The 13,612-nt window shown below is 42.4% G+C and overlaps 1 protein-coding gene across 8 annotated transcripts in view; it reads left to right on the forward strand.

Annotated features, from left to right (window-relative positions):
- The window catches only part of TRIO (trio Rho guanine nucleotide exchange factor), a 259,894-nt gene that overhangs the window by 154,061 nt on the left and 92,221 nt on the right, over positions 1-13,612 (forward strand). For all 8 annotated transcript variants that reach the window (XM_079984877.1, XM_079984883.1, XM_079984882.1 and 5 more), the window contains exons 21-26: positions 1,428-1,550; positions 3,479-3,673; positions 3,828-3,943; positions 4,707-4,773; positions 5,420-5,529; positions 12,213-12,282. In XM_079984877.1, coding sequence (XP_079841003.1) covers positions 1,428-1,550; positions 3,479-3,673; positions 3,828-3,943; positions 4,707-4,773; positions 5,420-5,529; positions 12,213-12,282 — 681 coding nt within the window. The remainder of the gene's footprint in view (positions 1-1,427; positions 1,551-3,478; positions 3,674-3,827; positions 3,944-4,706; positions 4,774-5,419; positions 5,530-12,212; positions 12,283-13,612) is intronic.

Genomic DNA, 13,612 nt, shown 5'->3' on the forward strand with positions numbered 1-13,612 from the left:
TGGGGATGAGGTCAAGTGCTGTGGTCTAAACCACCAAGCCTCTTGGGCTTGACGATCGGAAGGTCAGCGGTTCGTATCCCCATGACAGGGTGAGCTCCCGTTGCTCTGTCCCAGCTTCTGCCAATCTAGCAGTTTGAAAGCATACCAGTGCAAGTAGATTAATAGGTACCACTGTGGTGGGAATGTAAACGCCGTTTCCATGCGCTCTGGCTTCCATCACTGTGTCTCGTTTCACTAGAGGCAGTTTAGTCCTGCTGGCCACATGACCCAGAAAGCTGTCTGTGGAGAAACACCGGCTCCCTCAGCTTGAAAGAAAGATGAGCACCACACCTCACAGTCACCTTTGACTGGACTAAACCATCCACCCTTTACTTCCCAGAAAGAATTGCAGAGTTGGAAGGGACCGTGATGGTCCCTCCTGCAGTGCAGGAAACTTCTGCCCAATGTGCACCTCAAACCCCTGATCCTGAGATTAGGAGTCTCATTCCGTACCGACTGTTCTGTCCCAGATACGATCTTCACAATATTTGAGCAGTGGTATATTTGAATGGAGAAGAAGGAAATCTCTGAATTGTAGAAACCCAATGGCTACATCTCCCCACCACTTAACTCCAGGCCTTGATGTTCCAAGGATCGTTCACAGGTTCTAATCTGTTTCTCTCTTTGCAATTTGTGGTTTGTGCCATCAAAGGCTGCCAGAAACCTTTGAGCAAGTATCTCTATTCAAAGCACATTCACTTTGATTTTGATCCAATGGATGCCTCCGCTATTGGAAGGAGGAGGGCAATTTTTGCCGATCTCCCCTCTCCCTCCCATCCTGCAGCCTCCAGTTTCCCCCAGGAATTGGAGACCCGCTGCAATAGGGTGACATTTGGCAGGATGGTGTTACAGGAGGAAGGACAAATTGGCAAAAAAGAAAAAGAAAACCATTTAAAGCTCTTCCATGAACAGAAGGGCATCGATTGAGTGCATTTATTTATTTATTTATACTTGGTGCAATTGTACCCCGCTGTTCAGCCAAAACAGACTCCCAGAGTGGCTAAAATGAAAATAGACCCTAGAATCTAAAAGACACGGCACGTAAGGAAAAAGGGACGGGGAGGGAAAAGGTGTAAAAAGCGATTGCTGGCTCCACTTCTTGAAAGTTATATACAGTAATAGTTATTAAAGTGACCAGCTGAAAACAATTCAGGGGTAGGAACTGCCTAATGGAGCTGATTTTTCAGGAGAGGTGACGCGACGAGCTCTGCTTGTCATCTCTCCCACTGAGGCAGCCTGCTTGGATAATGTTAGGAGATGCCTGGGCGATGTTAGAACAAGCCCAGGAACAGGTGACCTGAGTTTCGAATGGGATTCTACACCTAGGAAATAAGTTGCCTTTGCTGAAAGGTAGTCTAACACTTCTTCGTGATCTGTTTCTCTCTTAGGCTCTTGAATGGATCCATGACAATGGAGAATTTTATTTATCTACGCACACTTCCACCGGCTCCAGTATCCAGCATACTCAAGAGCTGCTAAAGGAGCATGAAGAATTTCAGATTACGGCCAAGGTAAATTGCGACGGCAGTTAAGGTCCCCTGCCATTTTCTTGCTGTGTCTTGTGCCTGTTTTTATCTCTTTGGGAGAAGTGGAGCCGCATCGTCGATTGAAAGGGGTGTAGGGCAGGCAGGTATGTTCCCTCTTCCTAACCACATGTAGTCTCTGCACCTGGATTGGGGGGCCCTTTTCTATCAAAGGCCACTTTCCCTTAGCATGCAGATGAAGGATGGAGCCAGAGACAAAAGTGACTGAGCAAGCTTGCAGAGAGCTTTCTCCTTCATCCTCCTTACATCGCCTCATCTTTTGGGGATTTCTCCACCATGATTTCCCCCTTCTTTTCTCCAGCCAGGCTCTGAAATTGAATTGAAGGGTGCATGTGACCCTTAGCTCAGCGGTTGCCTACCCCTCCTCTACACACTAATAATAATAATAATAATAATAATAATAATAATAATAATACAGTCATACCTCGGGTTACAGACTCTTCAGGTTGCGTTTTTTCTGGTTATGGACCACCGAAACCCGGAAGTACCGGAACGGGTTACTTCTGGGTTTCAGCGGTCGCGCATGCACAGAAGTGCTAAATAGTGCTTTGCGCATGCCCAGAAGCGCCGAATTGAAACCCGTGCATGCGCAAATGCGACACTGCGGGTTGCGAATGTGCATCCCTCACGGATCACGTTCACAACCCGAGCGTTCACTGTAATAATAATAATTTATTATTTATACCCCGCCCATCTGGCTGCTTCTTCTTCTTCTTCTTCTTCCTCTTCCTCTTCCTCTTCCTCTTCCTCTTCCTCTTCCTCTTCTTGTAGTAAAGAATTTCAACAAGAATATTTGCTGGTTCTGATACTGGATCCCACCTTTTATGCTTTTAGCTGTGCCATTGAAATTTGGTTTAAGTTGAGGCTGTGTCAGAGAGCCAGTCGCTTAAAAGACAACACCAACATCACATTTTATATTCTTCTTATTCCAGTTCTTGAAATTTAGGCCATCTAGGATGGTTTATGTAAGGAGGGGGGACATAAAGCAATTGGCATGTGATGAGCAGGAAGACAGGGATTAGTTTGGGGGTTGTTTAGGAGAAAATGGAAATTGTAGGGGGATATAAATATGCTGGCTGTGAGGAATCCTCCTCACTTATTTCTGCAAACCTATTGAGATATTCCTTGGCTTTCCTCTGCCACCATGAGGACTAAAAACTTCAGCTCTCTGTTCCTTGCTTATCAGCAATCTGGGGTAACATAAACTTGAGCTGTGAGGCTGGAGGAGCAGATTTCTAAGATAAATTCTGCCTGTCAAATCCTTACTTTGTAGGACCCCGAAAACTCAAAATAGATGGTTCCTCATTTAAATGGATGGTTTGAAATCAAATAACAATCCTGATTTTTTTGTGTTATGGCAAGAGCAACAGAGAGCTGTTCAGAGATGGCCTCGTCTGTTTGCAAACTATCTCCTAAACATCTTGAAGGTCCCAGGCCACAGAGAGGTTAGGCTGGCCTCAACTAGAGCCAGGGCTTTTTCGGCTGTGGCTCCAATCTGGTGGAACGCTCTGTCACAAGAGACTAGGGCCCTGTGGGACTTGACATCTTTCCGCAGGGCCTGCAAGACAGAGCTATTCCACCAGGCCTTTGGCCAGGGCACAGCCTGACTCCCTCCACTGGCAATCTTCACAGAACTCTAGCTCAATGGTTGCCATCAATTTGATTTGAATTAATTTTATAATGAAATGATTTTAGAATGTTGTATTATTTTATTGTTGTTAGCCGCCCTGAGCCCGGCTTCGGCTGGGGAGGGTGGGATATAAATTATTATTATTATTATTATTATTATTATTATTATTATTATTATTATTATATTACTTGTGAGGATGCTTCTTTTAGTGGATAGTTGTCATTCTGCCACAGTTCTACCTTTCTGCCTTTTGTGTTTCCCACAGCAAACCAAAGAGAGGGTGAAGCTGTTGATACAGCTGGCAGACGGCTTTTGTGAAAAGGGCCATGCCCATGCAGCGGAGATTAAAAAATGTGTCACAGCGGTGGACAAAAGATACAGGGACTTCTCTCTGCGCATGGAAAAGTATAGGACCTCTTTAGAGAAAGCCCTGGGGATCTCTTCAGATTCCAATAAATCGGTAAGTGCTGCGGGGTTTTTTGGGGTTTTTGTTCTTCTGCTAGCAGAAACGTGGGCTGGCTTAGTGCGGCGGCTTAAGCTCCTTACTAGACAGCTGCCTTTTCTCTTTTCCCCCTGCCTCTGCTAATTCTGTTTTCTCCCCCCTCTTAATTCAGAGTAAAAGCCTGCAGCTGGATATAATCCCAGCCAGTGTCCCTGGGTCAGAGGTGAAGCTGAGAGATGCTGCTCACGAGCTTAATGAAGAAAAGAGGAAGTCGGCCCGCAGGAAAGAGTAATGCAGTGTTTTCCGCACTCTATAGAAATCTTTGTGCATGGTTTAGCTTCGTGTGTGGTTTGATATCTCCCCCGCTCCATTTGTGCTTTTCCACTTCCCAGTACTAGCCTTACACATTGAGGCTTTTTGAGTAGATGAAATGTTTTGTTTTGTTTGTTTGTTTAAAGCTCTCTTCCTATATAGATGGCAAATTTTAAGTTCTCCTTTTGGAAATTCTCCATATAAATGATAAAAAGGGACAGTAAACCACGCATGGTGTACAGAAGAAAAAGGGAGAAATCAAAGGGTTCCAAAAATACATGCTTTATTATTTTTTTAGGAATCTGACTTCAATCTGGAAATCCCAATGCTTTCACTTCTCGCTTTTTGTGTGTATTCTTTGGATATGCTTGAAGTGATTTATTTTCCTGGTTTGTTCACTGACTTTACAGCAGAGTTCCCCAGTTCAGATATAACGGGGAACCCTGGCTTAATCCAAGCTACCATCTCCGTGCCAAATCTGTACCAAAGCTGGTGCTCAAGGGGTGAGGGAGAAGTCTTCATAAACCATGCATTATTCAGTCTTGGACTGTTGACCCAACGTTGTCTCTGCTTAAGAATCGGCAAAAACAAATAAACTCCCCCCTCCCCCCCTTGTAATTCCTTTGTGTGCTGGACCTCTGTTCTGCTTTTCCTATTCACAATAGAAAGCAATGGTAAATCAAGAGGAGAGTGATGTGTGACGATTCCAGCACACTGATGTTTCCTTTCTGTTTCAAAGGTTCATTATGGCGGAGCTTATCCAGACAGAGAAGGCTTACGTGAGAGATCTCCGAGAGTGTTTAGATGTAAGTGTGTGACCATATGGGATGGGTCTCACGTAGAACTTTTGCAAACTGTAGAATTGAAGGGCCAGTTTGTGCCATCTTGCTTCTTAAGTAGACCTGTTTGTCAACAGAATTGTACTAGGCAGCCATTGGTGACTTGGCCAGCATCTTGTTTTGCTGCTGCAAAACTCCTATGTTAGCTGGACACGGGCACAGTTTGTTTACACTTTTTATTTTTTATTTTTGGGGAGGAATCACCGTGAGCGGACTGCTGCCTTTGTTTAGGCTTTGGTGTTTTCTATAAAAGAGATGATCCTCTGCTAATGCTTCCATTATGTGTATCGCACATTCGAGAACCGGCTCATTCTCTTTGAACAGAAATGCCTGTTCACTGTTAAAACCAGAGAGGAATCATATTCCCGTTGTAGCTATTGCAGTGCTTGGATTTTAAACTCTATGACTTCATGTATACCATGAAGTATTTTGCCTATGGTTAGAATTTTATTTGTATAAAACCAGACCAGAGTTTACAATAAAAGCTAAAGTGGCCATACATTACAGATATTGGTGTGATCTTGTATATCTCAGTTTTGGAAAGGTTGCTTTTTGAGTTGTTACCCTCAAGCAAATTCACAGTTCACCCTTTTTGTCTTGTGCTTTTGACCAGACATATCTGTGGGAAATAACAAGTGGCGTTGAAGAGATCCCACCTGGTATTGTCAATAAGGAACATATTATCTTTGGAAACATGCAGGAAATCTACGAATTCCATAATAAGTGAGTATGAAGACCTGATGTCAGTAAAGACTGACTTAATGCATTTTTCACACTTGTAAAGAAATATATGGTTGTTATTTCCCCGTAAATGTATCGAGAGAGTATGTAGCTGCAACGGGTGAATCTTCAGTTTCTGTGGTATCCACTTTTTGTTAAATAGCTGGTTAAAATAGACTTTAAATCGCTAGGCCAGAACGAAAGTGCAAAATGCCAGGTTGTTCAGTCTGGTAGAGAATGAGATATTCTGGATTTCTTTTTCTTAGCAGATCTGCATAGTCCATAAACAAACGAGTATGACATTTCATTTTTCATTTATGGGGTGATAGCTGCAGAAAGCTCTTTTCAGATATCAGTAACGGTGAACTTGCCATAATTGGAGCGCACAGCCTGAATTCAGGATTTGTATGAAGCCTCATGCTCAGTAGAGGTGCAGAAGAAAGAGTATTTGCACCACAGTGCACAAAAATCACGCCTAGGCCTCCTATTAACAAGATACCAGTATCACCTGCTGAGAGGAGTTCAGGAATGTTAGTGCATTGAGTTGACAAAACGATGTTGCGTTTCTGTTTTTTAAAAAACATTCTCACAATTTCTGAAGTGCTGCCCTGAACATAAGAACAAATACAGCTCCTGTTACCAACCAGGCCTTGCAAGCAAAACAGTCATCTGATGCACACTTGTGTGGCGGAGGAGCCCTATTTTATGCAAGATTTATCTTTGCCAATTCTGCGCAAGCTGGAAGGTCAGGAACATGGTTGTGCCGGGGTCCCCTGTGTGTTTGGAATGGAGGGCACCAAAAACAAGCTCTGTGCCACCCAGTTCTCTTGCCCTCCTGCACCTTTTAAGGAGTGACATTCAGATCTTAATGTGACCTGTGTGGAGACCTGTCACGGGACTGCAAGGAAGTTGGAGGAGAGGAGAAGAGTCAGGGCAGGAACAGTCAGAAGGAGACAGAAAAGAAGTGACGGAAGGGGAAGAGGGAGAGAGCCAGGAGGCAGAAAGGCTCTCCGATACTGAGGCAGAGCCCCAGCGCTGCACAGGAAGCTCAGGTACAGATGGGGAGCCTATGCCTGTGCCTTCGGCACAGGAAAGGAGAGGATTAAAGCGCAGGGATCAGAGATGTCTCATGAAGCTTCCCCGCCTTTTCTGTTGGAGGAAAAGCAGAAGACCACTCCTCGAATCTGAACCAGAAGATGCAGATGCATGATTGTACTGTGCTGCTTGTACATGTGTAAAATAAAGAACTGTAAATATTTCTCTGAGTGAGCAGAGGGTGCTTATTGCGAAGAGCATACACAAACCATCACAGCACCTCTGCTCTGTGTGGACATATACACAGATTTGGGGCTGTCTGTAGGCCCTATCTTGGCTCCTCAGTATGCTACCCAGGTTTATAGCCAAACCAGTTCTGAGTGTGTAACTAGGAGTCCGTCATTTGCTCATCTTCACTGTTGTGCTGAAACTAGATCAGGATGGGAGATACAGTGGTACCTCTGGTTCCGAACTTAATTCGTTCCGGAGGTCCATTCTTAACCTGAAACCGTTCTTAACCTGAGGTACCACTTTAGCTAATGGGGCCTCCCGCTGCCACCGCACGATTTCTGTTTTCATCCTGAGGTAAAGTTCTTAACCCGAGGTACTACTTCCAGGTTAGCGGAGTCTGTAACCCAAAGTGTTTGTAAGCCGAGGTATTTGCAACCCGAGGTAAAGGTAAAGGGACCCTGGATCATTAGGTCCAGTCGTGGCCGACTCTGGGGTTGCGGTGCTCATCTTGCTTTATTGGCCGAGGGGGCCGGCGTACAGCTTCCGTGTCATGTGGCCAGCATGACTAAGCTGCTTCTGGCGAACCAGAGCAGCGCACGGAAACGCCGTTTACCTTCCCGCCGGAGCGGTACCTATTTATCTACTTGTACTTTTATGTGCTTTCGAACTGCTAGGTTGGCAGGAGCAGGGACCGAGCAACGGGAGCTCACCCCGTTGCAGGGATTCGAACCGCCGACCTTCTGATCGGCAAGCCCTAGGCTCTGTGGTTTAACCCACAGCGCCACCCGCGTCCCCAACCCGAGGTACCACTGTATATTAATTGGGTTTCCACAGTGTGCCATAATTTCTAACTCTGTTATAACCCACTGTGTGTTCAAGACCCAATTGGGGGCAGCTTGAGTTAGCCCTTAGTGGTAGAGTAGAAGTGGGTCTTTATGAAGCTTGGCTGCAGCTGTCCACACTTTTCCTGTAACGTTTTGGTTGTGTGGTCCAACCAAAGTAAAGCAATTTCAAAGTTGCATTTAATTCTGTGAGGGAATCCGTAGCACGTAGCATCCTTTTAATTCTTCTGTTACTATTAGCTGAGCGTAAATAATTCAGCTGAAACTGGATTTTACAGATAATTTTTCACAGGTATATGTACGTATATGTTTATGGTCACTACTTAAGATTTTTGGGTATCCTAATGAAAATCTGGCAAGGACTTTGAAAATAATTTTGTCGAATGTGGTAAACATATATGCCCCAAATTCAAACAAATTAGAATTTTTCAAGAAATTAGAACAAATTTTATTAGAATTAGAAAACAACAGGACGATACTATTGGGAGACTTCAATGCAGTGCCAATACCAGAAATCGACAGACAAACAGAAAAGAAAAAACGAAACCAAGGGAAGTTACCGAAATCATTTGAAGATTTGGAAGAAAACATGGACTTAGTAGACATCTGGAGACATAAGCATCCAACAGAAAAGCAGTTTACCTTCTTCTCAGAAGTACACAAAAGCTGGGGCAGAATAGATCAAATCTGGATTTCGAGGGAACTTACTTTAAGATCTATAAAATGTGAAATCCTACCGAGAACCCTCTCTGACCACAATCCAACAACATTGGAAATAAAAGGTGTACCACAGGGGGGTTTTAGATGGAGGCTGAACGAATACTTATTAGATAGCGAAGAAATTATTGAAAAAGCTAAAACAACTTTAAAGGAATATTTTGATCTGAACCTCAATTCAGAAACAAACATAGAAGTAGTTTGGGACGCCAGTAAGGCTGTTCTAAGAGGTTTCTTCATTCAACAAAACAATTATAAGAGGAAAATAAGACAGCAAAAGAAAGAAGAAATTCTTGGACAGCTAAGAGAGTGTGAGAAAAAATTAACAGAAAACCCGAAAGATGAACAAAACATACAAACAACAAAAATATTACAAACACAATACTCATTACTAACAAACCAAGAAATCGAATGGAAAATTAAGTTAATGAAGCAAAAATATTTTGAATCAGCGAATAAAACGGGAAAATTACTAGCCTGGCAACTGAGAAGAAGGCAAAAACAAAATGTGATAAACAAAATAAAGATAGAGGAAGAAGTGATAGAAGACCCAAAAAGAATACAAAAAACTTTTCTTAAATTTTATGAGAAGCTATATAAGAAAGAAGAGGAAGACCCAACCCAAATAGAAAAATATCTAGAGGACTGCAGAGGGAAGACCATAACAGAGGAAGAAAGAACTCAGTTAAATAAACCTATAAAAATAGAAGAAATCCAGATTGCGGTAAAAAAAAATGAAATTGGGAAAGGCCCCAGGACCGGATGGTCTATCTGCCAAATACTACAAAGTGTTAGAAAATCAACTGATACCAGCGCTTTGCGATACTATGAATAACATCTTAGTAGGAGGAAGAATACCAGAGTCCTGGAGAGAAGCTCATATCACGTTAATCCCTAAACCGGATACGGATAAATTGAGTATTAAGAATTATAGGCCGATATCTTTATTAAATAATGATTATAAAATCTTTGCAGATATCATGGCGAATAGATTGAAAAACTGTTTAGTAAATTTAATCCACAAAGACCAAGCAGGATTTCTCCCAAATAGGTTTATGAAAGATAATGTGAGACATATCATAAATATAATTGAATATCTGGAAACCAATAACGAAATACCGGCGGCGTTGATTTTCATAGATGCGGAAAAAGCGTTTGATAACGTTTCTTGGTTGTTCCTAGTAAAATCCATGGAGAAAGCAGGGATCGAGGGCGAATTTATGAAAGGAATAGAAGCAATATACTCAAGCCAATCGGCTAAATTGATTATAAATAATAACCTTACAAATTCATTTAAAATCGAAAAAGGAACAAGTCAGGGATGCCCTCTCTCCCCGCTTTTATTTATTATGGTACTAGAAGTGTTAGCGAATAAAATAAGAACAATTCCAGAGATCCAAGGAATTAAAGTAGGAATAAAGGAATATAAACTAAAAGCTTACGCAGACGACTTAATGTTATCCTTGGAAGAGCCGCAAGAAAGTATTAACAAAGCGCTGGAAGCATTGGAGGAATACGGCAAGCTATCCGGTTTAAAATTGAACAAATCAAAGACAAAAATGATGATTAAGAATCTGGGAAAAGATGAAAGAGAAAAATTAGAGAGACAATACGAAATCAAGGTGGCTAAAAAAATTAAATATTTGGGTATATGGCTCACACCAAAAAATATAAATTTAATCCAAGATAATTACTCGACAACATGGAAGGAAATTAAAAAAGACCTAGATACCTGGAACAGAGTTAAACTCTCGTGGATGGGTAGGATGGAGGCAATAAAAATGAATGTACTCCCAAGAATGTTGTTCCTGTTTCAGAATATTCCTGTGATCAGAGGTCCTAAAATATTTAAAGATTGGCAGAAAACCCTTTCGAAATTCATATGGCAGGGGAGAAGGCCAAGGATTAGATTTAAATTACTCACAGACCGAAAGGAGAGAGGGGGATTTTCAGTTCTGAACCTAAAATTATATTACGAGGCTGCTTGCCTATGTTGGGTTAAAGACTGGATAACCCTAGAAAATACCGATTTATTAGATTTAGAAGGGTCTAACAATAGGTTCGGCTGGCACGCCTATCTGTGGTCAAACAAAGAGAAGGTTCACAAAGGGTTTTCAAGTCATATTTTGAATTATGAATTATTTTGAAGGTTCACAAAGGGTTTTCAAGTCATATTTTGAATTATGGTGCTGGAGGAGACTCTTGAGAGTCCCATGGACTGCAAGAAGATCAAACCTCTCCATTCTGAAGGAAATCAGCCCTGAGTGCTCACTGGAAGGACAGATTGTGAAGCTGAGGCTCCAGTACTTTGGCCACCTCATGAGAAGAGAAGACTCCCTGGAGAAGACCCTGATGTTGGGAAAGATGGAGGGCACAAGGAGAAGGGGGCGACAGAGGACGAGATGGTTGGATAGTGTTTTCGAGGTTACCAGCATGAGTCTGACCAAGCTGCGGGGGGCAGTGGAGGACAGGAGTGCCTGGCGTTCTCTGGTCCATGGGGTCACGAAGAGTCAGACACGACTAAACGACTAAACAACAACAACAATAGGTTCGGCTGGCACGCCTATCTGGTCAAACAAAGAGAAGGTTCACAAAGGGTTTTCAAGTCATATTATTAGAGGACCACTGTATGAAGCTTGGGAGAAAAATAAAAAACTTCTGGAATGGAAAACACCTTGGTGGCTCTCCCCAACAGATATCCTAATAATCAAAAAAGTAAATATGGAAGAGCAAAGACTGACATGTGAAGACCTATTGATAAGATCTGGAGGCAGCTGGAAATTAAGACCATACGAAGATTTGAAAGAAAAACTAACAGGCTGGTTACAGTACCATCAAATAAACGCAATATGGACAGAAGATAAAAAAGTAGGAATGAATGAAAAGAAATCCAAATTCCAGATTGAAATAATTGAAAACAAAACCAAATTACTATCTAAAATGTACAATATATTACTAGATTGGGATACAAAGGACGAAGAAATTAAGGAGGTCATGATAAAATGGGCAATGGATCTGGGACATAACATAGAATATGAACAATGGTTAAAATTATGGAATGATGGAATAAAATTCACGGCAAGTGTTGCAATTAGAGAAAACCTAGAGAAGATGATATATAGGTGGTATATAACACCAGTAAAATTAAACAAGATGTACAAGACCGGAAATAAGGCCTGCTGGAAATGCAAAATAAAAGAAGGTAATTTCATACATATGTGGTGGACATGCGAGGAGGTGAAGAAATTCTGGAATTTGATCTATAATGAATTAAAAAAAAAAATTAAGTACACATTCCCTAAAAAACCAGAGGCCTTTTTATTAGGAATCATTGGAGAAGAAATCAGGAAAGAAGATAAAATTCTATTTCAATATTCGACAGCAGCGGCCAGAATACTAATCGCTCAAAATTGGAAAAGTACAAATATACCAACGGTGAGGGATTGGCAAAAATGACGCAAAAAATTAGAAATCAAAAAAATACAAAGTTAATTGGTGATTGGAATAAATTTATGGTCTATATTGAAGGAAATTATAGAAACTTACCAACTATAGCAGGTCTGTTATAAAACTTACGATGTATAAACCAGTAATCAATACCAGCTGTAGAAAATGAAGTTTTTAAACTAAGAAACCCGAAATCAGCAGGGAAGGAAGTCAGTTTGTGTATCTAAATTATGTGCCTAAATTTGTTATGTGTATCAGTCTTTTTTCTTTTTTTTTCTTTTTTTCCTGTTTTATGTGTAGATGTATTTTTCCTTTAATTTATTTCTTTTTTGTGTATGTTGCAAATGAAATTTAATAAAAAGAATTAAAAAAAAAAAAAGAAAATAATTTCGTCACTTTGTTGTTGTTTTACAGTATATTCCTGAAAGAGCTAGAAAAATATGAGCAGCTTCCTGAAGATGTTGGTCACTGTTTCGTCACCTGGGTAAGAGAGCTGGTTTTTTCTATAGCAAATAATCAGTTATGAGTGTGTGTGTGTGTGTGTGTGAGAGAGAGAGAGGGGGGGGGGTGTTGTTAAAAAAACAACAGTCCTCTGTCCATGTGACACCACCGTCCTAAAAAAAAAATGTCATATTCAGAGACATGATACCTGCGTTATGAGAAGCTGAAGACTAATGGGGTCCATCAGCTCTATAAAGAGCCAACTTAATTTTTTTCTGCCATTTATTTCTATTGATTTTTCAAATTAATACAAATAATTGCCAAATTGATACAATCTAAAGAGCCAACTCTAAATGGTGTTGGGGCATAGAAAATGGTTTGCAGAATGCGAATAAGAATTCTGTGTTTCAGTTTTAAAGAATACAAAGAGGCACAAAACAGGATCAAAATGCAGCAATGTTAGAATGAAATTAAGGCAACTCATGGTGGATCCTTGGAATTTGTTGATGCTGTCAGAGCTGCCCGAGGTCCCAGCTCACAAAGGACCAACGCCAGTCCGTTGTTATATATAAAAGTCTTTATTGAAGTGCAGTTTCGATTTCAAAGCCGCGGCGCGCAGCTCTACATCTTAAACTCTAGACCGCTGAAGCTCCGTCTGAATCTCCTCCCCCCAGACACCAGTTTAAGACTCTAGCCTTGCTCCACCTCTTCCTTTGCTCTTTCCTCCTCTGGGTCGGCCTGTCCGCTGGGGTCTTGCCCTTTCTAGACTCTTCTGACGCTGAGTCCCCTGAGTCTTCCCCCTGCCTCCGGCGGGCTTTAGGACCTGGTTCCCAATCCGGGTTTTCTGCCGTCCCGCGCGCCTGTACATTCGAACTTGGCGCGCGCGCCCAGCCGGCAACCTTTCTCCTGACCGTTACACTGCTCCTGTCACTGCTTCCCCCTTCGGGGAGGCTAGCTGGACCTGACCTCCCCTCCGTTCCCTCACTCTCCGATAGAGGCGTGGTCAGTCCTGACTCATCTTCTCTCCCTGCTGGAGGAGACGCTGGCCCTGATACATGGGACTCTTCCCCCCCACTACGCTCTGGTGGGGGAGCTGGTCCTGATCTCCCGCTGCTGCTTTGGGAGTCCCCGCTGGCCCCTTGCTTCTGGTGCATCCCCCCTGGGACCCCCCTTGCCCTGGCCCTCGGCGCCCCCCTCTGGGAATCTTCTGATTCGCTGGAGAAGCTCATGGAATCTCTCGGGCCACTTTCATACTCCCCTACGCTGCCCTCAGATTCTTCCCCTTCGCTCTCCATTTCCTCTCTCCCCTGTGCCTCTGCTCCTGAGCCCCTGACAGATGCAGAATAGATTCATGGTTAGAATCTTTAACTGCT

Source organism: Podarcis cretensis (genome assembly GCF_951804945.1).
Source record: "Podarcis cretensis genome assembly, chromosome: 7".
NCBI lineage: Eukaryota > Metazoa > Chordata > Lepidosauria > Squamata > Lacertidae > Podarcis > Podarcis cretensis.